At 36.2% G+C, this 26,189-nt stretch overlaps 1 protein-coding gene across 1 annotated transcript in view; it reads left to right on the top strand.

Moving 5' to 3' along the window:
* LOC145605618 (protein ILITYHIA-like) overlaps positions 1-25,013 on the top strand; it is a 30,205-nt gene extending 5,192 nt beyond the window's left edge. Inside the window, exons 9-60 of the mRNA XM_081661689.1 lie at positions 49-125; positions 280-316; positions 389-552; positions 2,364-2,547; positions 3,168-3,245; positions 3,724-3,843; positions 3,939-3,998; positions 4,686-4,769; positions 5,099-5,198; positions 5,295-5,464; positions 7,289-7,591; positions 7,675-7,791; positions 7,896-7,997; positions 8,078-8,227; positions 8,741-8,905; positions 8,982-9,158; positions 10,241-10,363; positions 10,454-10,534; positions 10,614-10,730; positions 10,808-10,980; positions 11,497-11,574; positions 11,705-11,852; positions 13,534-13,656; positions 13,757-13,813; positions 13,904-14,014; positions 14,101-14,292; positions 14,360-14,533; positions 16,284-16,394; positions 16,479-16,548; positions 16,679-16,757; positions 17,137-17,239; positions 17,356-17,526; positions 17,604-17,726; positions 17,812-17,925; positions 18,646-18,752; positions 18,905-18,956; positions 19,039-19,145; positions 19,237-19,296; positions 19,375-19,489; positions 19,592-19,702; positions 19,799-19,936; positions 20,013-20,135; positions 20,258-20,329; positions 21,634-21,746; positions 22,469-22,627; positions 22,747-22,843; positions 22,920-23,102; positions 23,197-23,391; positions 23,500-23,679; positions 23,767-23,899; positions 24,009-24,087; positions 24,628-25,013. Of these exons, the coding sequence (XP_081517815.1) occupies positions 49-125; positions 280-316; positions 389-552; positions 2,364-2,547; positions 3,168-3,245; positions 3,724-3,843; positions 3,939-3,998; positions 4,686-4,769; positions 5,099-5,198; positions 5,295-5,464; positions 7,289-7,591; positions 7,675-7,791; positions 7,896-7,997; positions 8,078-8,227; positions 8,741-8,905; positions 8,982-9,158; positions 10,241-10,363; positions 10,454-10,534; positions 10,614-10,730; positions 10,808-10,980; positions 11,497-11,574; positions 11,705-11,852; positions 13,534-13,656; positions 13,757-13,813; positions 13,904-14,014; positions 14,101-14,292; positions 14,360-14,533; positions 16,284-16,394; positions 16,479-16,548; positions 16,679-16,757; positions 17,137-17,239; positions 17,356-17,526; positions 17,604-17,726; positions 17,812-17,925; positions 18,646-18,752; positions 18,905-18,956; positions 19,039-19,145; positions 19,237-19,296; positions 19,375-19,489; positions 19,592-19,702; positions 19,799-19,936; positions 20,013-20,135; positions 20,258-20,329; positions 21,634-21,746; positions 22,469-22,627; positions 22,747-22,843; positions 22,920-23,102; positions 23,197-23,391; positions 23,500-23,679; positions 23,767-23,899; positions 24,009-24,087; positions 24,628-24,670 (6,303 nt within the window). The 3' untranslated portion in view covers positions 24,671-25,013. The remainder of the gene's footprint in view (positions 1-48; positions 126-279; positions 317-388; positions 553-2,363; positions 2,548-3,167; positions 3,246-3,723; positions 3,844-3,938; positions 3,999-4,685; positions 4,770-5,098; positions 5,199-5,294; positions 5,465-7,288; positions 7,592-7,674; positions 7,792-7,895; positions 7,998-8,077; positions 8,228-8,740; positions 8,906-8,981; positions 9,159-10,240; positions 10,364-10,453; positions 10,535-10,613; positions 10,731-10,807; positions 10,981-11,496; positions 11,575-11,704; positions 11,853-13,533; positions 13,657-13,756; positions 13,814-13,903; positions 14,015-14,100; positions 14,293-14,359; positions 14,534-16,283; positions 16,395-16,478; positions 16,549-16,678; positions 16,758-17,136; positions 17,240-17,355; positions 17,527-17,603; positions 17,727-17,811; positions 17,926-18,645; positions 18,753-18,904; positions 18,957-19,038; positions 19,146-19,236; positions 19,297-19,374; positions 19,490-19,591; positions 19,703-19,798; positions 19,937-20,012; positions 20,136-20,257; positions 20,330-21,633; positions 21,747-22,468; positions 22,628-22,746; positions 22,844-22,919; positions 23,103-23,196; positions 23,392-23,499; positions 23,680-23,766; positions 23,900-24,008; positions 24,088-24,627) is intronic.
* The last annotated feature ends 1,176 nt before the right edge of the window (positions 25,014-26,189 follow it).

Below are 26,189 nucleotides of genomic sequence, written 5' to 3'. Positions count from 1 at the left end.
TATTATGTCAATCATAAAACTTTTCCATTTGTTGTCTGTTTTGTTTAGGTCCCAAAGCTATCAGGTGAAGATTGTCTGGCTTGTGTTGATCTCCTTCATGTGATGATAATAGACCATACAAAAAGGTTATATCTGGGCTAACCTCTGTGGTGTCTTTTGTCTTGATTTTAAAATACTTTCAATACCTTTCCTTTATACTTAAATTGCTGCCCATAATGGCCATTTATATTTTTATGTAGTAATGGACTAATGGGAATTGATTCCTTTGTTGTTGCGCAGGACGTTGGAGTCTTTCTCTGTTCAGGCATTGTTTCAGGTAAGCTAGTCAGGTTGCTGGTTGTGTGTTATTGTTCAAATAATTGTTGTAATTAATGCAAGTCTTTTACAGTTATTGTTCCATCTTTTGTGCCATCCATCATGGCAAATTCGCAAAGCTGCCTATTTAAGCACCAAAAGAATTATTGAAGCAGTTCCCCAGACAGCAGACACACTTTTAAAAGAATTTGCAATTTTTCTTTCAACTGTAGCAGAAGGACGTCTCTTACATACAAGGTATAATGTTTTACCGTGGGCCAGTATTTTTTATGATTATGCTGTTATTTCTTTTATCACTTCATTTATTTTTGATATCAAATTTGTTGTTTTTCTGCAAGAATTAGTATGTTAAAGAATTGTACCATGCTCTGCAAACAATCTTAGTCTCCTACCTCAGTCTTTAGCCAGAAGAAAGGGGGAATGGCAGTAGAGGGAATATTCTCCTGAGTTGTGAGAGTAGTTATATAGTAATCGTAATAGAAGTTAGTTAGAGTGTTGGAATTGAGAGCAGATAAGGCAATGATGAGGTTAGTCAGTGGGGGTTGACAGCAATACTGAGGGGTACTGAGAAATGTTGAGAGAATTATTACTTGGGAAAGCACCTACATTATTTCTTACTAGTCTTCCCTAATTCGATCTGTGATTTCATGATTGAATCTTCAAATCCTTCACCTCAATATCCTAAAAATTCTGTCTAGTGTGGGAATAGCCAAGGATCATCCTGATTCCTAGCACATATTGTAAGCTATCCAATTGGATTTTTTATTTCTTAAAAATGTTTATTCCTTAAACAGCATAAACTACTCAGACCTTATTTTAGCAAATCTCCTGCTCTTTGTGCTCCATAACTACTTATAGTTATACCACATTTTGGAGGTCATATCAAAATACCTTTTCATGGTAAGCAGTTATTAAAAGAAATCTTTCACCTTATATTAGTTTTGGCTTTCAATAGTTCCAAATGAATCTGGAAATTGGAAAGAAAATATGAAATAGGATGCTTCTTTTTTTTTTTTTTTTTTTTTTTTTTTTTTTTTTTTTTTTTTTTCCTTTTTTGTTTTTTAAATTTTTTAAATTTTTTATTATTTTTTTTTTAATTTTTGTGCTTGTAGAAGAGAACGATTAGTATGTTGGTCAGGTTTGTGTTAATCAAACTTAACTGAAGTTTTTAATACACCTCCGGTCCTCCGTTTGCGAACCTTGAGATTTCTTTTGGACTAAAAGCTTGAAGAGATAGAAGTATCCTTTGCCAGTATGAAACCACACAATATAATTATTATAGTTTGTGAGGTGTTGGTTAACCAAAAAGTTACTAGAGCTCCCTATGATAACCTCAAGATCTCTTTTGAAATGAAAGCTTGAAGAGATAAAGTATTCCTTTGTCATTAAGAAACCACACGATATAAGGGTTTGTAGTCTATAGATCAGGAAAAGAAAATTAGTAATGGTTGCCTTTCTAGTTTGTGCATTGCCCTTATTTTCCAGCTATTGTTTTTGCAGTCTTAAAAATTCAAGAGGTGTAAAGACATAATCTTTTGGAGGGGGATGGGGGTGTTGGGGATGAGCCAGATGGGAAAATCATCTTGTGGGGCAATATTAGGAGTCTTTGTTTGTTGAGGAGGGTGGATTGTTTTATATTTGGTGTCCAACTATTTTCCTTGTTTCCTTACTTGCCTAGTAGCTATTTCCTAGGGTGTCTATTGCTTGTCTACCTGATTCTTTTTGGCACTAAGTCATCAAAGAATTGGATTTTAGTGGTTGATATTTAGTAAGTCATGGTGGAATATGATTAATTTTCTAATTTATTTATATTCTAATGTGTGGCTTTGGGGTGAATTGGCAAGCTCAGCCTATTTTTTGTCTCTTTGACTGACGTTGGTTGTGATCAGTCTGTTCCTTAGTTTTGTAAAATTACTTTTGTAACCACAAACCTTCCATGAGATTTAGGGGTTTTGTTATAGTTTACCTCATGTCCCCTGCTGTTTTTGGCATAGAAAGAAACTATAAGCAAGTTCATGTGGCAAATAGGGTAATTTGTTGTTTTGTAGCGACACAGAAAACGCAGTGGAAGCTTCTGTTTCTTTCCTTCCATCTGTAGAGGTAATGGTGAAGGCCCTGGTGAATATATCTTCTACAGCTGTTGCGGTTGCTCCTGAGACATGCGGTCGCGTCATATTTTGCTCACATCATCCGGCTTTACTTGGCACCGGAAAGAGAGATGGAATTTGGCAGGTATATTTATTAGCTCAACTGGCTACCTTTTTCATAAACTACTCTGTAATTGTTGATGAAATTTGTTTGAGTTTCTGACTAAAATGTGTACTCCAGTAAGGATCTCTTGCATATAAGACAGTGAAATTGTTACCTGACCCGTTTTCCGCGCCATTTGAGGAAAATTTTGTGGCCTGAATTTTTACATTGTTTTATGCTGATTGGGGTCACTGTCAATATGTATTCTAGAAGTTTGATCAATTTGTCTTACCTACTTTCTCGTCCCTGCTTACTACACATGTTTTTTCTTTGTTAAAATAAGGTGTTAGCTCCTTGTATCTTCGTGTAAGTTTGTGCCTTTTAACTTCCGCATTCACCATATTTCTCTCTCAAATATTAGCAATCCTGGTGAATTAAGCACCCGATGATTGTTTGGTTTATTCTTGTCACTTTTCATCCTCTATTTTGATAAGTTATTGCAAAATTTAGCTACCGATGTGATTTTTTATGGTTTAAGATGTTTTGATGCTTATAAACTTGTTTTTGCCACTCTTTTTATGTTATAGTGGTAACAATTCTATCAGTTTCTTTTTTTTTTAATCATGCCTGTCATATTCAATAATTTGTTTTCATTTTTCCAGAGAATATCAACATGCTTGCGGACACAGGGTTTTGATGCTCTGAGCATTATTGCTGGGGGGATCAAAAGCATTTGTGAGGTGATTTATCTTTGTCTATGATGACGTTAGAACTATACTCTTCATAGTTTTTCAAGTCATTGATTTGTGCAATACTATAATTTCAGATGACTATGATCTGACATACCTTAGCTTACTCAGTTTGTGATGCGAAATTTATTTGTATTCCCAGTCCTTGGTTTTGATTCATTATTCTGATCTTTCATTCTTAGCCTGTCAAAAAAAACAAAAAAAAAAGGTTCTATTCTTGTGATTTGGTTCTTTCCTCCCAAGTTAAATGCTTGCAAGTGTCCGATTGGCCTACTCTGTGGGTAAAATACTATCTGCTTTCGCACTATTTATGTCATGAACTTTCATGTTCTCTATCTGAAGCTCTGAACATTCAGAGAGGTTGCTTGACTTGCTTCTTTCTGGATCCTCACTATTTTTGATTATCTGAGGACATTTATTGGCCACTCTCTTATTTTGGCATATCTTTTGATATTGTTGTTTATTACAGGACCTTGTAGGAACAACAGGATTGATGAGTAGAAATCCTCTTGAACAACAGGGAGCTATTCATTCCTTGTGTACACTGATGACAATAGCTCCAAGTGATACATATTTGGAATTTGAAAAGGTGAAGCCCAAGATGTTAGATTATAGAGTTTTAACTTTTAAGATTAATTCTCTATTTCTCTGTGCTGATCGTCTGTGTACTGTATCCCTTTACAGCACTGTAGCAGTCTGCCTGACCGTTATACACATGATGCTCTTTCTTCAAATGACATTAAGGTAAAATTCTATTTCCCTCACTGATTTCATATATGTGCTGCAGCAGTGATTATTCTTTGCTATTGGTTTGGCTCTATTTAGATCTTGATACAATTAGTAGGGGAAGTGGATTGTTCGCCTCATATGGTTTTTGACGGAAGACTTGTGTAGCACATAAAAAAATGATTACTTGATTTTATTCTTTATTCCCCTAGAGAAACACACTGGATTTTTCCTACCTTGTGCCATGCTTGCTGTGAGTGTGACTCAGTTTTGGTAGTTTTATTATTGTATTTTTCTGTGGAGTATATTTCAAAAATTATTCTGAGATTACATGGCGTTGGTTGCAAATGAAGTATTGAAGCAAGAATTCAGATTGACACCATCTCTTAATGTAAATTTCCATTTAGTAAAGGCAAGGTAATGTGAGCTATATTTTGTGTGAAGTGACAAGTTCCAAGGCTCATATGGACATCTCTTAGAGTATTCTACTCCGTATATTTAATATGTTTTTCTTTTTCATTCTTGTTTCTTGGGTGTGTGTTAAAGCTGCCGTGTAAAAATGTTCTCTGTTTAACTGTAACTTTTGATGCATTTTTGATGGAATTGTTCAGCATACATAATGACAGCTCTATAGCAACATCATGCTTGACCTGTGTTTGTAGCCTCCCGATAAATCTCTTTTTTATGACATATCTCTGATTTCAGATCTTTAACACCCCAGAGGGTACTCTCTCAAGTGAGGTTGGTGTATATGTTGCTGCCAGGGACTCTGAAGAACAGGGAAGCAAGGTGATTATCCTCTCCTCAAATTTACTTGACATCTGAATTTTGATGTATAAATTTTCGAAGGAAAACAATATTGAATTTTTCTTTATTATCAATATTGAAGTATTCTAAAAATATCTAGTTGCTTGATTGATATATGTTGAAGATAAATTCCTATTTTTTCTGGCTTGATTGGTATGTTACCAAAAGTGTTGTAATTAATTCGGTTGCTTATTATGTAGTATGACATGGCAAATGAGGTGGCACTATGAGAGGGGAGCATTTGGGGCTTGCTCTCCTCTCATTATTTATTTATTAATTTATGTTTTCTCTTATGGGTTATTTTTTGCCAGGAACACGTGAGCTCCAATCACTCTGTACGAAAAGACCTGTCTCGAAAAGAAGCTGCTGGGTCAGGCAAGAAAGACTCTGGAAAAACAGCAAAAAAAACTGGTCCGACTTTTAGTATCTGTTCTTCTCTATTATTTGGATGACGACTTCTCAGCACGAGTGCAAACATTTATTTTTGGGGTTTTGTAATATGTGTAGACAAGGGCAAGACTGGTAAAGAAGAGGCACGAGAACTTATCCTAAAGGAGGAAGCTTCTATAAGGAAGAAGGTCAAGGCCATACAAAGGAATCTCTCTTTGGCTATAAGGGCTCTTGGTGCGATGGCCATTGCCAATCCGATATTCGCGCACAGTCAACTTGCATCCATGGTTACTATCTTGCTGTTATTATTTTTGCTTTCATATACTTAGCCATTTGAATAGCTTTCATTTTTATCATCTCTAGTTTAACATAAGTGTCTTTTAGTTTGCTTCAAATTAACCCTTGTCTAAAGTTTTAATGCAAACTTCTTACCAAATATTTTATACCCTTTTTTTTTTGCTTTAAAACTAGTGTTAGATTTATCGAGTATTGAATTCTTTCTTTTTTCTTTGTGTTAACCTTTAATATCACATATAAATTGGATTGGAGGGAGCATTTTAATTTTGTTATTGATGGCCATCTCAAAATTACACTCTAGGGAAACCTCTAAAGAGTAATAAGTGGCAGTGGGGTTATTTGTTATCTGCGTATCTTTTGTATTGGTGGATGAGAATAAAGTTGTGGTTAGTGTTGAATTAGAGCCTTAGAGGCATAAGTGGGGTTATTTGTTTTAACTATTTAGACTTAGTCAGAGCAAGTTCTTGCTAGGAGGGGTTTAAGTGAGTACATTCGATGGTAAGGAGTTGTGATTGAATATTGTAAGTACCTTGGGTCGATCCTATAGAAGATTGGAGGAGATATGATCTTAATGTGACTCATGGGATTAATTCCGGGTGTCTCATATGGAAATTTGCAACGAGATTATTGTGTGGCACTGTGATTGTAGCATACTTCTAAAGTAAAAGGGAAATTTCTATATGAAATACACCAGCGTTGTTAGATGGATCAATCTGATGTGTATATAGGAAGGATTACATTAGAGAGTTGAATGTTGTAGAGCTGGTTATGTGGGAACACCTTAATGACTGGGATTAGGAATGAGATATTTGGAAGAAGATTGTAGTGTTGGATATTGAGATTAATGTAAGGGAGAAATGGTTATGTTGGTTTGATCATGTGAAACGGCGAGCAGAAGGTTGCCATAAAGAAATGTAGAAAGTTGGGATAGTAGGGATGTAGAAGAAGCTGAGGGAGGTTAAGGGTGATATTGATGGAGAGAATAAAGATTAGATTGAATAAATTGGATTTACATTAGCATATAACATTTGATAAGAGGAAATGGATGGAGAGGATATTTATTTCGATGACCGTTGGAGGTAAAATCATTGTTCACAAAGCCGATTCTGGTTATTGGGGTTACATCTCTGATGTTGTTTGTTTGTATTTTGTCAATGGAGGTGATAGAGGAGCTTTCTTCGGTGGTGGAGGTTCAAGATTTGATTGACTGCAGTGATGGGGTCACGGATCCTTTGGGTCCTTTTTCAGTTTTTCTTGTATATTGTTCTTTCTATTACTTCTGGCTACAAAAATTATTTGGAAGGCAAAGGTTCCTCTTAAACGTGTGGCCTTTTGTGTGGTTGGTGATTATGTGGGCATTTCATGTGTGGTGAGAGAAACTTCCTGCGGCCTTTCATAAGTATCTTTCTCTTCTGGTTTTTTGCGGGTTAAAGGAGCTTAATGTGTGTTGTTATGGTTTATTGGTTGAATGCAACTCATCAATTACAATTCTTACAGGAAAACCGGTATTGAAATAAAAAGCAAACTGGGGGAATATTGTAGGAGACAAAGCTGTCCTCCAACATCAAATAGAGACTACTAATTATCCCAACATTCTATCTTGTTTGTGAAAAGTCAACTAGGGCAATATTTTTTTCGAGGGACTCCAGTAAATTGTTTAACCTGGTCCCAGTTAATTATGATATTTAATACATGATTCTTAACCACATTTTTAGGTTGTCATGCATTGATATATTGTTCCTGAATCTAAGTGTTGTTCTTTGAACTGCCATTGATTCCTTTCAATGCTTATACTCTATGATGTTATAATTCAGGTAAAGTTTGTCAATCCTCTTATTCGATCACCAATAGTGGGCGATGTTGCATATGAAACTTTGGTGAAGCTTTCCCAATGTATTGCTCCTCCACTCAAAAATTGGGCTCTTGACATTGCTACTGCCTTAAGACTAATTGAAGTAGAGGAAAGCCACATTATATTGGACCTTATCACAACTAATGATAAGGAAGAGTCAAATGAAAGGCCTTCTCTTGGTCTTTTTAATAGAGTAGTGAATGGATTTACAGTTTCATGTAAATATGGACCTCTTCCAGTGGACACCTTTCTATTTGTCTTCCCGGTAAGTTTTGAATATTTTTAATACTTTGATAATGTTCGGTTTATTCTGGCTCTAAACTCTAAAACTATAAGCTCTGTTTACAGATTATGGAGTGGATTCTTTTGTCACCAAAGAAAACAGCTATTCATGATGCGGTGCTTCGAGTCCTGTATCTGCATACTGATCCAATATTGCCTCTCCCGAGGCTGAGAATGTTATCAGTTAAGTGATGGCAGCTTAAAGTTTCTGAATTAATTGATGTGTCTTCACATTGCCTTTCTCTGTTTTGCATTTCCTGATAATCTTTATGATCCCTTCTGTATAGGTTCTGTATCATGTTCTTGGTGTAGTTCCTGGTCATCAGGCAGCTATTGGATCAACTTTGAATGAGCTGTGTTTAGGCTTGAAGCCAGACGAAGTTGCATCTGTATGTGCTGCATCTTTTCAATGCGATCTTGTTTAACTTTGCCTTTGGTTTATATTTTGTTGTTACCTTTTTTTGCACAGGCACTTTATGGTGTGTATGCTAAAGATGTTCATGTAAGAATGGCCTGCTTGAATGCTGTAAAATGTATTCCTGCTGTCTCTAGTCGTTGTGTTCCCGAGAATGTTGAGGTTGCTACAAGTATATGGATTTCGTTGCATGATCCAGAGAAGGTTTGTCTTGGTACCTGAATCACTGATATTTCCTTTGAGTTACTGTGAATTGTCTACTCGTGGTTACTATAGCTTCATTTGGTTAGTTTTGTAAGCTAGTTAGTCAATTGCTTTTTCCATATGATGATTGCTTGGAAATTGAGGTTCGAGTACTGTTTTGCAAAACCTTGGGGATGTGCTTACTGTTTTAATGTTCAGCTGTTTTGTTATTAGTGTGTGTTTATCTGGCCTTAGGGAGCAATTTGGCTGGATAGTGCTTATATTTTCTCTCTGCTTTTTGTGCATCACAATCCATCCCTTATTTATTGGTGTGCATTAGCTTGGTTATTCTTGTAGTTGTACTAAGCATTGCTTACAGATTGTAACAATAAGGATGTGGAGATATGCCATCTTCGCTCTGCTATTTAGTTTGTTTTTAATCACAATACCTAATTTAACATGCTAGATGAACGGTTTGTTCTGTTCTGTCATGTCCATCAGCATTCATTTGCTTTTTTCTTAAAAAACTTTCAGTCAGTTGCTGAAGCTGCTGAAGATTTATGGGATCGTTATGGAGTTGAACTTGGGACTGACTATTCAGGACTTTATAAAGCACTTTCGCATACTCACTATAATGTCCGTTTGGCTGCATCAGAAGCACTAGCTGCTGCTTTAGATGAACACCCTGATACTATACAGGTAATTATACGTAGTTACTATTTGTTCAAAATAGGTTAGCTTTTTTCCATGTTATTTCACTTCATTTTATTGACAGGAATGCCTTGCAACTCTATTTTCCTTATACATACGTGATGCCGGTGTTGAGGAAGGACATGTTGATGCTGGGTGGCTAGGCAGGCAGGGAGTTGCATTGGCATTACATTCTGCTGCTGATGTATTAAGAACCAAAGACCTTCCTGTTGTCATGACATTTCTGATTTCACGAGCACTGGTTAGTCATTGTATCAGTTCCCACATCCCTTGCATTTTTGCATTAGATGTGTGTGCACAAGTATATGTGTACTCTTCTAGCTCTTTTTCTTTTGGTGTTCCTTTTGAGTACTTACTGATCTTCTTGGTCTACGTATTTATAAAAATAATATAATTTGCGGAGTGAAAGATCTCATAGTGTTGAGGTGTAGAGTTAAGGAGTCCATTCTAGACTCTTAATTCCTTGGTGAGTCAAAATATTGTGGGATTTTTCTATAGATCATGGAGAGAGGGTGACTCTCTGAGTCATATTCTGGCGGAGCTATTCTTTCAAAAGTATCACATGCTGGAAAGTTACATCATCTTGGATGATGTGCTGCTTATATAAACTCTGCTTGCAAGTGTATAGTAAATTTTTTATTATATTTCTTTTTCTTTCATTTTAGTTTTAATGTCTCCCTGTGGGTTTCTGCATAAGGCTTCAATGTCCACGTGGCGCATTGTGTATTTAAAACCTTCTTGTCAATAATATGACATGTAATTCGGGTCAATTCCCAAACAGAAACTATGCTGCATGTCTTAAAACTTGGGCCTGTAATTTGGATTGGTTGGTGAACACAGCTAGTTGTTTTAATCCAATCCAATAACCAGCGTATTGAATATGTGTTGAAGATTTTTAATCACAAGGAAATTTCAGATCCTACTAGCAGCTGTGGAGTAGATCATTCTCAGTTCTCATCATCATTTTTTTGGCATGTAGAGAGAGCCACAAAGGCCCCCTCCCCCCCTAAGACTTTAATCGGCTAAATTAGCTGCCATCCACAATTGTTATCATCTTCATTTCCTCCTTTTCCTTGCAAATCCCTTGGGTTAGTCTCCATGATGTGAGTTAGGGTGTTTGGAATTGGATGTCAGTCAAATGGGTTGGGTTAATCCCTCTCTTAATTAGTTCATTAAGATATCAAAAGTAGAGATTTGTATGGTTAAGGTCCCTGTTTAGGTTCAATGTATATATATTGTGAAGCTGGTTATGTTCTTTTAATTGTTCTTCATATATCTTTGTTTCAACTAATCACGAGATATTTGTGGTTGTTGATTGTTTAGGCTGATCCCAATGGAGATGTTCGTGGGAGAATGATCAATGCTGGTATATTGATTATAGACAAGCATGGGAGAGACAATGTTCCCTTGTTATTTCCAATTTTTGAAAATTATCTCAACAAAAAGGTTCAATAATTACTGATATTTCTGTTATTTGTTTGGAATGTTTAGATGTATATTTATGTGATATGATTTATTTTTTGCTTTGTTATTCAGGCTTCTGATGAGGAAATGTATGATCTTGTCCGTGAAGGTGTGGTTATTTTTACTGGGGCTTTGGCGAAACATTTGGGAAAGGTCTTGTGCACTTTTATTTCTATTCTATTAATTAATTTGTTTGTTGTGCCACTAAATGTAAAATTGACTCTTCTGACAGGATGACCCTAAAGTCCATGCAGTTGTTGAGAAGTTGCTTGATGTGCTCAATACTCCCTCTGAAGCTGTGCAGAGGGCAGTCTCATCTTGCTTGTCTCCACTAATGCCATCTAAACAGGTATCTTATGCCTCTTAATTTTACTAACAATTCTCTGTAGTAAATTTCCATACCTAACCCACAGTTCTCTTTTACAGGAAGATGGCCCACTTCTTGTTTCAAAGCTTCTTGGTCAAATGATGAAGAGTGAAAAATACGGAGAACGCCGTGGAGCAGCGTTTGGACTGGCTGGGGTTGTCAAGGGATTTGGAATTTCTTGTCTGAAGAAGTATGGTATTGTGCCTGCCTTACACGAAGGCCTTACTGATAGGTGCTCTCTTTGTTCTTTTTGTGTATGATGCTGCATTTTTTTACCCACATGTTTTGTTGGCTTGTATGCAATGTTCTGTAGTAAATGAATTTTTCAGAATGGTTGTCTGAACAATTCTGCTGATATAATTAATGAGAAGCCTTGGAGATGGTTTTGGTGCAGTGTGTGGTCTTGTTGTGGTGATCTGCAATGCTTTTCATTCTTGACTAAACTAATTGACATCATTAGTAGGATGTTTGATGGAGATTAAGCTTTGTGTTATAGTGTTCTTTGAGTTAGGGAGGGTACAGTCCTCTTCCTTTCAGAGGATATCATCACGCTCAAGGAGGCATGCTGATTTTGAGCTCATTTCTGATCTTTGGATTAATTTTTGTGATTCATGCAATCCAGGCTTAAGTCGCCTCCTATGTACTAGATGAGGATTGCTATATTGACTGATTGTGTTCCTAAGGGTCTTTTCTTTACTTCTTTTAATAACTATGTGGTCACTGATTTAATAATTTGTTCACTTTGTAGGACCTCTGCAAAGTGTCGTGAGGGGGCGCTGCTTGGATTTGAGTGTCTCTGTGAGAAGCTTGGAAAACTATTTGAACCGTATGTCATTGTGCCTTGTACTTTGAACTAAATTCCATGCATTTGGATTTTTGTGTCCATCCTATCATCAGGCATACCCTCTAAAATATCCCATCGTTTGCCCCCTTCTGACAGCTCTTTTTGTGTTCAGCTATGTGATTCAAATGCTTCCGTTACTCCTGGTGTCTTTCTCTGATCAAGTTAACGCTGTCCGTGAAGCTGCTGAGTGTGCTGCACGTGCAATGATGTCAAATCTTTCTGCTCAGGGGGTCAAGCTTGTTCTCCCTTCGCTGCTAAAGGTGCATTTTATTGTCGATTTGTTTTTTTCAACCTAGTAAATGGTTATGAATCAGAACTGTAAAGTCTTATGGTTCGGATGTTCTGCTTATTTGGAAATCACAGAGTTAGGTTTCAATTTAGACTGTGTAGCCGTGTAGTTTTGAAGTGTGTACAGTTAAATCACCAAGCTGATTGATATATTTTTTTTCCTTTATTTCATACTAACTCTATTTTTTTTTTTTTAAATAATGTTAGATTTTGACTAGCACACTTGTCAATGCACAACTTTGATCATAACATCTACTTCCTCTGATTTTTTAGATGAAACATTTTTTTTTCTTCATGTTTTACAAGACATCTTCAAGCATTATTAAATATTAATAAGTTGAAATTAGATGTTTAGAAAGTACTGTATAAATTAAAGCGAATCTAGCAAAACCCCTCGTGACTATGATAGTATGTTAAACGAATCTAACTATACATCAGATGACTGTCCGAGTATACCAAATCAGTGCGGCGTGCTCTCGTCTAGGGGTGATGCAGGTGCAAGCCAAGTGTATGAATGGCCTGTGACATGGAGCTTCCCAAGTAAGATAGGTATATGAGGGATACTCTTGTCTATTTGTGGCAAAAGTAGCGACAAGGGTCGATTGGGGCTTGTGATGGTTGAGCAAGTCGAGGCGCTCAGAAGGACAAGTAAGTTGTATCTGTTTAAAGGGTCTCTATGGCAGGCGCTTTAAGATAAAGTTAGGCACTAGTATAAAGGCCTAAAATAATGCACAAGATTTAAAGCTAATGGTTGGAGCCTGGATTTCATAAATTATTTGCTCCCTAAAGAGCTTTATGATTGTAACGGAATAATCCTACCTACAACCTGCCTACAGCCTAGACTACTTAAAGCTAAGTCTCAAATGTATTACATAAGGTAAAAAAATGAAGGAAAGTACAGAAAGAAAAGAGTTGGATTCTAACACTATGACTATGTTTTTCCCCATGAAAAATGATTAACATTAGAGAATGTATTTTGTGTGAATAGTGCAAACTTAAAAGTGTTTCATCTTAAAAATACTCATGTCTCATGAAGTATTTATTATCCACTTGTAAAAACTAATACCTCTGTTTCTATTTGATTGTCCTATTTAGATATTCCAGTGCTTATGGAAGCTAATATTTTCTTTAGAGTAAAATTTTATACTCTAAACATAGTCATGTGGGATCTTGTTTGATTCATCTTGAATTTTAAATTCCAAATATGTTTTTTTGTATTACGTAACTTGAGATATTTTAATTGCAATATTGCATCAACAACTGTGCAAATCGCAAATAGGGGCAAACAAAAAGAAAGAGGTAATTTATAATTTGACATCATGAAAAACTATAGTGAAACCTTTTTATTAAAGGATCTTAATTGGAACTAATTCAATATCATTCTACTTGATAATTCGTGCTTGTGTGTGTTCTTTTCACCTTGTATTTTTACGCAATTACCATATTGTTAGTTGTGCTTTGAAGGTCGTTCTAGTGCCATTACATTTGTCACATTGATTAAGCTTTTCTTCCATTCATTTATTTGTTCTTCATTTTGTTTGCTTTCATGAGTAACATATTGAATAATTTGTTTATTTTTGGTGGTTATTTTTTGTTAGACATTCTGGTGTTTCTTTAATTCTTATGCTAGTGGTCTTATTTTGGTCTGGCTAGGGTCTTGAAGATAAGGCTTGGAGAACTAAACAAAGTAGTGTGCAGCTACTTGGTGCAATGGCATATTGTGCTCCTCAACAACTGTCACAATGTTTGCCTAAGATTGTGCCTAAATTGACAGAGGTTAGTTTCATTACAGTTATGACATTTCTTTTGAAAATGTGGTTTAGTAATAGATATACTGCTTACTTTCCATGATATTAAAGTAATGGTGATGTGACAGGTGTTGACAGATACCCATCCAAAGGTCCAGTCAGCTGGCCAAACTGCACTTCAGCAGGTAAGATCTGAAAAACTCGACATTCAGCTTATCCCAGCTAGTCAGTGCTAGACAATAGATATACTAGTAACTTTCCCCCTTCTTTTTCAGGTTGGAAGTGTGATAAAAAATCCTGAAATTGCTTCCCTGGTTCCTACCCTGCTGACGGCACTTTCTGATCCCAATGATCATACAAGAATTGCTCTGGACATACTTCTCCAGGTAAGCCTATTCATTTTAATTTATAACTTTTGTGACTTACGATTGCACACACATTCTTTTCTCTGATATTCAGTGTTTGATTGCAGACTACCTTTGTTAACACTGTTGATGCTCCTTCACTTGCTCTTCTCGTACCAATTGTTCATAGAGGGTTGAGGGAAAGGAGTGCTGAAACTAAGAAGAAAGCTGCCCAAATTGTTGGTAATATGTGCTCATTAGTTACGGAGCCTAGAGACATGATACCTTATATTGGCTTGCTCCTTCCTGAAGTGAAAAAGGTATTTATGCTTAGATATATCCCCTGAATACTTAGTCTTGGTTTGTAATATCTGTGCCCCTATGCAGGTTCTTGTTGATCCAATACCTGAAGTTCGGTCTGTGGCTGCTAGGGCACTTGGCTCCCTAATAAAAGGACTGGGAGAGGAACACTTCCCTGACCTTGTTCCATGGCTTCTGGAAACGCTTAAATCTGATGGAAGTAATGTTGAACGTTCTGGTGCTGCACAGGGATTGAGTGAGGTGGGTTTACTGGGGAAAAATAAGTCTTATTTTCGCTTTTTCAATTTGTTTTCTTTTGAATGTTAATATTTTTCTTATGATAGTGTTCTTGGTTGATATTCAACATTGTGATTTGTTGCATACAAGAATTTACTGTAGGATATTTGAGCCTTCGTTCTCCTCCTTTGTCCCTAATCCCCTCCCATATCAAGAAAAGAGATAGGGTATATAAATTGATCAGCATTTTGGTTCATACTCATTTTTATTGTTTTTCAATGCCCCACCCCTACACACACACATCGTATGTGGCTTTTCCCACCCCTTTTTTGTGTAGCTTTATCCACCTACTCTATTTTATTGTTTTTTGTGTAACCTACAGTTCCTGCAATATATTCTTATCCCTGTCGTTGTTTTCCTTAAAGCTTTGGCATGGAATTACTTTCTTACCAACTTAGGAATCTTTTTATCATTTAAAAAAGGCAATTATCGTATACTTAGGAGTAAAATGGAAAGTAGTGAGTAAGAGAAGGAAACAAAAGTTAGGACGAGTATTTACTTCCATACTCATGTTTGAATGTATATGAGACTCCAATCTTTATCTGATTCCTCAACTTGGGAGTGCTAGTAGCACTTGGTTTGGAGTATGTACACTTTTATCTACCTTTTCTTACTAAGCTCCTTACAGCAGAAATTTTGGTTTGTGTAGCTGATATCTTTAGGGGACTAAATAAAAATATTTATGAGCAAAAGGAATTGGTTACTATATTAAAAGGATTACCCAAGCAGTTCGGATTTGAGGACTTTAATTTTAAACTTGTGGTTACTTATCTGCTAGTCTCTTTCTTGATCCTTGTCTATCACTAATCCTTGAACCCCGTATTTGGGGCTTCTTAAATCATTACCAAAGCTATTAAACTAATATACAGGGTGAGTCTGGTCTGTTTATATCCAATCATACTTTTTTTACAGTTCTCCTCTAATTCACATGGGAGACTGAAACCATTAAGTTTGCAGGCCAAAGGTTGCTCTTTTCAAAGTTCTAAGCCTTTATATATGCTTATCATTTATGTTATAAAGTTATTTTCTCAATCTGATATGTTCAAGTATTATTATCTTATAATATACCAATAACTATCTAGCAAATTGTTTCTTTGAGTAAATATATATTGCCAGGTGTATTGGAGTTACTGCCATAAGCTTAGTTTGTTAATATAGGACTGTGATCTATCATGAGTGTGTACAATACTAATGTTCCTTATACTATTCACAAACTACACTTTGACTAGCATTTGTGACTTATAGCTACGATAAAATATAGTCAAGTGGGATCTTGTTTGAATTGTCTCAATACATATTTTATTAACATCCACTTTTTATAAATTCACAATGTCGAGAATTAGAGATATTAAACGTTAAAATAGTGCGTTGGCAAGGGTGATATAAGATGTCAACTAAAAAAAAACGGAAGTAGTATTTGTTTTACATTATTCTAATATCTTACTATGGTCGTCTTCCTGATGCTCCTTTTCTTAGATGAAGGATTCTTTAGCAGATTCTTCTAAATCTCATTTTATAGACTGTGTTACCTTACCATCATTCGAGCATGAAATTTTTGTCTTGTATTGGTATCGACTTTTAATTTTTTAGTTTTTTACACATGATGTCTTGTTCAGAATGGTTGCTAGTGCATTATATTTTGTATTGAAAGGAAACATTTTTGCTCTGTAATATCATATTTATTGATTATTCTCTTTTTTGTCTCTCTTATTAGGTTTTGTCTGCTCTTGGTATTGAGTACTTTGAGCACATTCTTCCAGATATAATAAGAAATAGCGCTCATCAAAAGGGTTATGTCCGGGAAGGTTATTTGACTGTCTTTAAGGTAATAACAACTTCCGAACTATGTGATATGTTTAGATAGAAGATTGTCCTTTAAATGTGTGACCTAATTTGAATTTGTTTGTAGTTTTTGCCGAGGTCTCTTGGTGTACAATTTCAGAACTATTTGCAGCAGGTGTTGCCTGCTATACTTGATGGTTAGTAGACTTCTGAAATTGATCTATGATTTTTTATTTTTTTATTTTTTACAGCCTAATCCTTTGTATGCACAGTCCTTACCCTCCTCCCCACCCTTTTTGACTTCTATTAATCTCAATTGTTGTTCAGGTCTTGCTGATGAAAATGAATCAGTTCGTGATGCAGCTCTTAGTGCTGGACATGTTCTTGTTGAGCACTATGCAACAACGTGAGTGCTTTTTATTTTATTTTTCCAAGCCTTATTATTAAGCTTCCTTTTTCTCTGATACTAGTTCAAATATTTCATTCATTGTTATGCTTTTTTACCTGAATACATTCTTTTGTTTACTAATTCTCCCCAACCATCATCCATTCTTACACCACCACCACCACCACCCCCCCTCCCCCCTCCGTCCAAATGTTTGGGATTTTATGTGAACCATGTACAAGTTATAGCTAAATCCTAAGGAACGTTATTTTCTAAAACCAAAAACTCTGGATTTTTCGGGATTAGTCTTTTTTGAACATATTACTGTATGAGCCTGAAATTATGAAGTCGTTAGGCAAATATTTATCTCTTGTGCTATGCTTTGCTGTAATTTTGTCAGGTCCTTGCGTTTGCTACTTCCTGCTGTTGAGGATGGAATTTTTAATGATAGTTGGCGTATTAGACAGAGCTCAGTCGAGCTTTTGGGAGACTTGTTGTTTAAGGTGTGTTTTTAGAGGCTTGTTTCCCTTTTACTTGAATTGCTCTGTTTGAAATAGTTGAGATCATATCGCCCTCATCTTGTCTCCAAAACCAAAGAAAAGTTATATTTCGTCTGTAGGTTGCTGGTACTTCTGGGAAAGCATTGCTTGAGGGAGGTAGTGATGATGAAGGAGCTAGTACAGAAGCACAAGGACGTGCTATTATAGAGGTGCTTGGTAGAGAAAAACGTAATGAAGTGCTTGCAGCCTTATACATGGTTCGGACTGATGTCAGTGTATCAGTGCGTCAGGTACATGTCCAGTTTAAGAATTTTAAAACACTTAATTTGGTCAAAATTTTGATAATTTGTTTGTGTTGTTATCATAGGCTGCTTTGCATGTATGGAAGACCATAGTAGCAAATACCCCTAAGACGCTCAAGGAAATTATGCCTGTATTGATGGATACCTTGATATCCTCACTTGCATCACCATCTAATGAAAGGCGACAGGTTTGTTTATGTCTAATGCTGTTCTCAGTTAAAGAACTTAATTTGTGAAATATGTTCATTACTTGCTCTTGTGTTTATCTACTAGGTTGCAGGAAGGGCATTGGGTGAGCTTGTTAGGAAGCTTGGTGAAAGAGTGCTTCCTTTGATTATACCTATTCTATCTAGTGGACTAAAAGACCCTGATTCTGGCAGAAGACAAGTATGAAATATCCCAACTTTTGTGTCTACATTCAACCAACTTTGTTACTTGTTGGGATTGTGCTTGTGTAATACCTGTCAATATACTATTAATGGGTACACACTTAATTGGTCATTGTGATTTGGGTTAAGCTGTCGTGATGTTTGAATTTGTTAGCTAACTTTTATCGCTACAATATTTCGAGTGAAATCTGCACATATAAAGTGTCTGCGTCTTTTTATGTGGCTTTGTCCATTCTAACAGAAATTGGTCTGTAGTTGCTGCTATTATATATATCAAATTACTGGATAGACGCTGTGCTCTTAGACTCCCCCGATTTGGGTCTATGCTGTATGAGTGTATGACACGTTGCCTGATGTAGTTATTTGTATTGGCATCTTCCACTTATGCCTACACATTGAATCACAAAAATTAATATAAAATGAGTGTGGCATTATGATTTTATATAACACATACAATTCAGCTTATTGTAACAAGACTATGAACTTGATGCTGGAGATAAGTTTCCAGTTATTTGTGCTTTTATGATTAAAAAAAATGTTTGTATTAGTGTTGCCAATTGTCATTGCTATTTTATTGGTCATCTATGTTTATCTATAATAATCCTTATGTGCTTGCTTTATCTTTTACTATCTGGAAGTTATATTGATGCTTGTGGTAGTGGTGTTTACAATGAAGTTAAATTGATAGCTTAACTTACATAGCTTTTATGGTGGGCAGGGTGTTTGCATTGGTTTGAGTGAGGTGATGGGGAGTGCTGGCAAGAGTCAATTGTTGAGCTTTATGGATTCACTTATCCCTACAATTCGGACTGCACTTTGTGACAGGTTTGTAAATCATACATTGTCATGGAGATTCACTTGAGTTTGGTAAAAGATTTTCATTGTTAGCACTACATGATTGTAGGCAAAGACTTGACTAGTTTAGAGCCCCAAATTAGTACCCTTTTATGACAATGATTTTTTCCTTTCATCAACAGTGAGCAGGAGGTTCGTGAGTCAGCAGGCGTGGCATTCAGTACTCTATACAAGGTTTGATTTGCATCTTTTACCATCCTTTCAATAAGTCTGAAAGATTGAAGCTGCTAATGCCGTACTATACTACTATCTACAGAGTGCTGGACTGCAAGCAATTGATGAGATTGTTCCTACTCTTCTGCATGCTTTAGAGGATGATGAAACCTCTGACACTGCATTAGATGGTCTTAAGCAAATTTTAAGGTTAGTTTCCTTGTTCGTGAGACACATTGGTAATCAATTTTCTTTTGTAGAAAGTAGCTGATCCTTTCATCTTTGAATACGGTATTGTTAGTGTGAGGACTGCTGCAGTATTACCGCACATCTTGCCCAAGCTGGTTCAACTTCCCCTCAGGTATGTATAACTGTGTGATGTTATCATGTATGCCCTCTCCAAAGATTTATTTCCTTATGTTTCTTACTCTTGTGTTAGTGAATTTAATGCACATGCTCTTGGAGCTTTGGCGGAGGTTGCTGGGTCTGGTCTGAATTTGCACCTTAATACTGTTCTTCCTGCCCTGCTGTCTGCCATGGGTGATGACAATGTGGTTTGTGGCATCTCAAACATTTATTTGCTTCTTCCTTCCAATACATGTTGATTTTCCTTTATGAGCTGTGCCAATTCCTCACAACTTAATTTCACTGTATAGAATGTCCAAGATTTAGCAAAGAAAGCTGCAGAGACTGTTGTATTGGTCATTGATGACGAAGGAATTGACTCTTTAATATCAGAGCTTATTAAAGGTTCTGGTGATAGCAAGGTATGTCCAGCAAAATCTAATCTCTTAGTTGTCAAGCCTGAGTTATAGTTCTCATGTTTTGAAGCCATTGTAATTTCCAATTTATCTGGATTTTAGGCATCGATAAGGAGGAGTTCTTCGTACCTTATTGGCCATCTCTTCGAGAATAGCAAGCTCTATTTGGATGATGAAGCTCCCAGCATGATATCTACCTTGATTGTTCTGCTCAGTGATTCTGATCATGAGACTGTTGTGGTAGGATATGCAAATGCATTGCTATGTGCTTTTAATTCTCTATACCATGAATTGTTTCTCATATTTTATTTTGCAGACTGCCTGGGAAGCTTTGTCAAGGGTTGTGAGTTCAATTCCTAAAGAAGTACTCCCAAGTCACATAAAGCTTGTTCGTGATGCTGTATCCACTGCCAGAGATAAGGAGCGAAGAAAGAAGAAGGCAAGTTCATCTTATTGTTCTTATTTTTTTAGCTGTGATTTTCCTTTTCTAATGATTTCTGTACTGTATTTTAAGTGGACGTTGTTTGAGTCATAAGGTTTAATGGTTCATTAAATCTGTAGGGAGGACCAGTACTAGTACCAGGATTTTGTCTTCCAAAAGCCCTGCAACCTGTGCTTCCCATCTTCCTGCAGGTATCTTCTTGACTTTTTGTAAATCTTCAAAAGGTGGCCAGTCCTTTTATATATGAATTTGTAGTGTGTGATGGCTTGCAGCTAGTTGGAATTCTCTTTAAAATAGTAATCGATTCTGGTGTATCATTTTAATCACCTGTCATATTTTCGTGACTTTGTATTTCCTAAAATCAAGCTTGCTTTTCCTAGACTATGCTAGGGTAGAATATTTTTAGAATGAAATATTTGTCCTTTTGTTTTGGTGAATGTCTTTGTATATAGTTCTTTCTGAAAGTAGTCTGGTTATGTATTGTTACCTAGCCGTTGGTTGAACTTTGAACTCTATTATAATTAGCGAGAATGGGTTTTGGGTTAATTTGGTGTCAGAATTGAGTAGCCAGAAAAGTATCATTGGATGCCGAGAGGTTGTTATATACACCCGGGTGTCATGTACACCCATGAGTATTTGTTCTCATTTTGATGACTGTTTTTCATTTTATCATCAAATGAAGAGCAAAAACTTACCTTAGGTTAGTTGGGTGTACGGTGCACCCGGGTGTACATAACAAATTCTATTGGATGCCATATCATGTTTTCTTTTTCATATGTCAAGGACCTGTAAGAATTTGCATGTCCTATTAAATCAAACCACTTGTTCTACGCTACAGAGGCCGTGTCTTATCTTTTGAGTTTCAGTCCTGTGTCTGTACTCACTGGCAGTATGTCAACTTTATGCATTATCTAGGAACCTCATTCGTGTGGATCAAAGGCATATAGTAGCTGTTTATGACCTGGACTACTTTCTAATTGTTTGCTCGGGTGCTTTTTCATGCTAGTGTGAATAGGCCAAGACCTTAACTTTTTTCATTCCTTTGTAGTTTGTACATTTTCTGATTTGATGCCTACACATGAATTCCTAATCTCCTTTTTTTCAATCTGACTTACCGCCTATGTGCCTTATTCAAATGATGAAATTTTTTAATAGCTGCATTGATATTGACGCCTTTCTGTTTTTTTATCCCAGCAATTCTGTCAAGAATTCCATTATTCATGTTAGTCCATATTGATGCGTTATACTCTTGCTGGCACTTTTATGGGGAAAACCTCATATTGATCATATAGATCAAAGGGACAGCATAAGCAACTCTTGATGGTGTTAAAATCTCGAGATAAATTTGTTTAATAGTGTATTGCTTTATCCTATGTTTTCTTATAAACAATTGTTGGTGTTCCTTTTAGAAACCTCGTAATATTCATGGCTTATCCTCCCCGCCCTTTTGTTAAAATACTACTTAACCAGAACTTTTCCTTTCTTTTGTTAACAGGGTTTGATCAGTGGGTCAGCAGAACTGAGGGAACAGGCAGCCTTGGGTCTTGGAGAGTTGATTGATGTAACTAGTGAGCCAGCACTGAAGGCATTTGTTATACCAATAACAGGGTATGTTATCCTGATGGCAATATATACATGCATTTTCATGGTTTTTTATACTTAAAATGTTTGATGATTTTTCTTTGAAAGATAAGCCTTCAGATGTCTGTCTTGTTCTCATGGGTTGCTGTGCTAGTTCATTTGCACTTACTCTGTTCTAGCTTAATGTTTCAGCATATAACTGTTCTTGTGAACTACACCTCTTGAATTGTACTAATCTCTTGTATCGAGGGTCTGAAGGTTGAATTTGGCTTGCACATTATGTTGTTTTAGTTTTGCATCTCCCCCCTCTCAAGTTTGTTTGTTTGTGTTTGTGTAATTGTGTGTGTGCGCCTGGGCGTATGATGCAGAGACAGAATTTGATTGTAGCTCCTTTACTCTTTGTTTGGGTACAAGGAAATGGAAGGAAAAGAAGGGAAGAGAAAGGGAGGGGGACAAACTCTCTTGTTTGGGTAAAGGATTGGGGGAAGGAAGGGAAAGGAGAGGGAGGGATCCATTTTCCCTCTCTCTTTAAAGAGCACAATCCGTCCAAATTTGGGGAGATTTGGAGGGAAAATGGAGCTCACCTCCCCCTCCCTTTCTTTTCCCTTCCCTTCCTCCTTTTTTCCTCCCCTTCCTTTCCCTCCTTCTTTGCTATCCAAACAAAGCGTTATTCTCTTATATTTTATTTTGATGCATAGGTGTTACTATAATACAAAATCAATCCTGACCAAATTTCATTCTTACTGCAGGCCTTTGATTCGTATCATAGGTGATAGGTTCCCATGGCAGGTTAAAAGTGCCATTTTGTCAACTTTGACCATCATAATTAAGAAGGGTGGCATGGCCCTAAAACCTTTTCTACCACAGTTGCAAACAACGTTCATCAAATGTTTACAGGACAACACCAGGTAAGCTGCTGATTTAAATAGCTTTGTAGCAGTGATTTCGAGTGTTAATAGTCTTGTATGCTGATGGCAGTTCTAAGAGTTCTTTTGTGGGAGTTTATTTTAATAGCTGTTTCTTGCAGAACTGTTCGTTCAAGTGCTGCATTGGCATTGGGGAAACTCAGTGCACTCAGCAGTAGGGTTGATCCTTTAGTTAGTGATCTTTTGTCTAGTTTACAGGTAATTTGTGTTTCTCTGTTCTCATTTGTCTTGCACTGGCTCGTATTGCTGTTTAATGTGTGGTGTTGATTGTTAGGCCTCTGAAGGGGGTGTGAGAGAAGCTGTTCTTATTGCTCTCAGAGGTGTTGTAAAGCATGCAGGAAAAAGTTTAAGCATTGCTGTAAAAACTCGTGTCTGTGACCTGTTAAAAGACTTTATTGATCTTGAAGACGACCTAGTTCGTGTATCTGCTGCTAGCATCCTTGGGATCACATCTGAGGTATGTATGAAAAGAAATTGTTTTAGGCCTATCTCCATGTATGTACCTAAATCTCCCATGTTTCTTTCTTGTTCTAAAATATTGTTGACTACAGTACATTGAAGACAGTCAGCTAGCTGATCTACTCAAAGACCTGTTAGATTCAGCTTTGTCTTCCAGCTGGACTGCAAGACATGGTTCAATACTCACTATCTCATCCATGCTTCGACACTGCCCATCAAGAGTTTGTCTATCATCTTTGTCACCCTCCATAATACAAATGCTGAAAGACAAGCTAAAAGATGAGAAGGTACCAACTGAAAGACACACACAGAGTGCACATTGATATCAAGATGCAGAAATGAACATTTTCCTTTCTCAAATCCTGATTAGGTTTTCTTCTACTTCCCTTATACAGTTTCCAGTACGTGAAAGTTGTACGAAAGCACTTGGAAGATATCTAATTTATCAGATTCAAAGTGACCCAATGAGTAGCTCTTTGCATGCTCAAACTGTGTCCTCTATAGTTTCTGCGCTGAAAGATGACTCCAGTGAAGTTAGACGAAGAGCATTATCTGCTCTGAAGGCTGCTGCAAAGGTATCAAACTTATTTTCTAGACATAAACTTTTGATGTATCGTATTAATTCCCTACTCATGTGACACTGGAATTATATTGTTTGGCAGGCAAATCCTTCAGCCATTATGAGACATGTGTCGATCTTTGGTCCTGCATTGGCTGAGTGTCTAAAGGATGGAAGTACACCTGTGAAGCTTGCTGCAGAACGATGTGCTGTGCATTCATTCCAATTGGCTAAAGGTAATTGCTTTTCTGAGGCTGTTAATGAGAGAGAGATAAAAAGTAGTAATATATTTCACATTAATTAATCACATTACATGCCTCTTGGGTCTTGGCCTACTGTGTACAGGACCAGATAATGTTCAGGCAGCCCAAAAATACATCACTGGCTTGGATGCAAGACGACTTGCTAAATATCCCGAACACAGGTATGCCCCTGTTTATAAAGTGTATTAAACACAGTAGCTGTGATATCAGATTTCAAAACCGATTTTCTCTAATGCATTGGTTCATTTGGTTCATACTTTAAGATGTTCCTATCAGTAAATTGTAGTTGATGGGTAAATTTTGTTTTTCTTCTTTTTTCGGTCGTTGTAACAACTGCTTTTATGAAAATTGTAATGTTGCAGTTGATTATCTTTCGTTTCCATCAGATTAGTCTTAGTTTAGCTTTTAATTCTTCCACTGAAGTGAGCGGTGACCTCCCTTTTTGCATTGCGTAATTGACATTGTTGCAATATGGATCAGATAAGAGTGGAGTTGTAACATACTTAGCATTCAAAAGATACCAGGTTGTAGATACATTTGAAGCAATATCGCAGTTTATATAATCCTAGGGTTGTGAAAATGATATTTGCGTTCATGCACCCATCCATCAAACTGTTATGCTCTTAGTTTAGAAAGTTGTGTGCGCAGATTGTGTCTATCTCCTTGTTGACTCACTAATGGGACCGTTATTTGATGTGCAGTGATGGTGATGAAGATAGTGAAGATGACAATACAAGTGGCTGAGAATTTTACTTTTAGGTTCATTCATTTGATCGATTGTAGAAAGTTTTGGTTAAAGGATGATTGAGCTGCTGTAACAGGATGCTCGTTGTGAGTTATTTTGCAGCATAGGCTGTATATCGTGATTCCTTTTGGCGGAGACTAATACCAACACCATAAACACACACCTAGAAAACATGTCTTTTACAGGGGGAGTACCTTCCGCGATTGTAGATAGAATATGTATGAGTAATTTTGGTCCTTTAGATCCCCCAATTATTGCTTTTTATTGTATTCCTTTTTGTCAAATATAAATCAAAAGGTCGAAAATTGAGCTTTTTTGAAATAAAATTGCCTTTAGTTGCAATGTAGTGTACTTGTTTTTTCTGCCGTACTTGCAAATTAATGAAAATGTAGCTGGTGATCGATCAGATTGTGTTGGTTGTGCGGCTGCGCTGTTCATCTTAATCGTGCCTTAAAAGGGAGACTAATTTATAAAAGTACGGGTTATGCTATTTATTTTTGACAACTACGTCTTCTTTTTTTCTGTATTTGTCCCCACTTTTTTACAGCTCTTAGCCACCTTATTCTGATATTAACGCCCAACTTCTTAAGTCTAGTATGTCACATTCACTAAAATTAATCACTATTTAAAGACTTTGTGTATATGCTATGCTCTTTTCTAATTGGAAGATATAACTACTATTGTACATGATGCAAGAAGACATTATTTTAATATCGGTAGAATTTTTTGTGAGAAACATTAATAATCCAATTTTTAACTTTTGAAGATTAAAATTAAAATTTATGGCATTCATATTTGACCCGAAATTCTTAATAACACTTCTAATCTTATGTCCTTAATGGCATGTTCTTTTCAGCTTAATTTTAGTTCAGTTTAGCTCTAATCAATTCAGTTCCTAATTTTCTTCTCTTAAAAACAATTCATTTCAGCTCAGTAATTTCTTGCTTGCTCTATTATACCATGCTATTATTAAGAAGACGTGCGTAATCCTTTTCAAAGTAATTAGTATCCAACTTGTTAGCAATGCTAAAAATAAATAAATTCTTGCTTGCTTTATAAACTCTTGCTATTTTTAATTTCCATAGGATGTACGTAATTTATTCAAAACAAATTTCACAAATGGAATTTGTGTTGCTGTTGCGGCCTTAACAAGAGTCTGCGTAAGCAAAACCATAAAAACTCAAGTAAAATAACAATAAGATATTGGGATCATAAGAAAGATGCCAAAGATGGAGAAAGGAAATTGGTACTCTAAATTTGTCTTTTTTAGACGGAAAAAGGCACAACAGTTCAACAAAATATAGGATACTTTCTTTGGTGGAACTTACTTAAAATTTTGGAAAGATAGTTCTATTTGACCATGTACCTTTGACTTTACATATATACTGAAATTTTTTTTTTTGTCGAGAAACATGCAAACATGATTGAATTGAACTTCACATGTGGTAATTGAGGTCAATGAAGACTTTACTAAGTACAATAATTTGTATAAAGTACAATAATGTATATTATTTTATT

The sequence above is a fragment of the Chenopodium album genome, chromosome 22 (genome assembly GCF_948465745.1).
Source record: "Chenopodium album chromosome 22, dcCheAlbu1.1, whole genome shotgun sequence".
Lineage (NCBI taxonomy): Eukaryota > Viridiplantae > Streptophyta > Magnoliopsida > Caryophyllales > Amaranthaceae > Chenopodium > Chenopodium album.
Note: the sequence above shows the minus strand (reverse complement) of the source record. Positions and strands in the feature narration are given on the sequence as shown.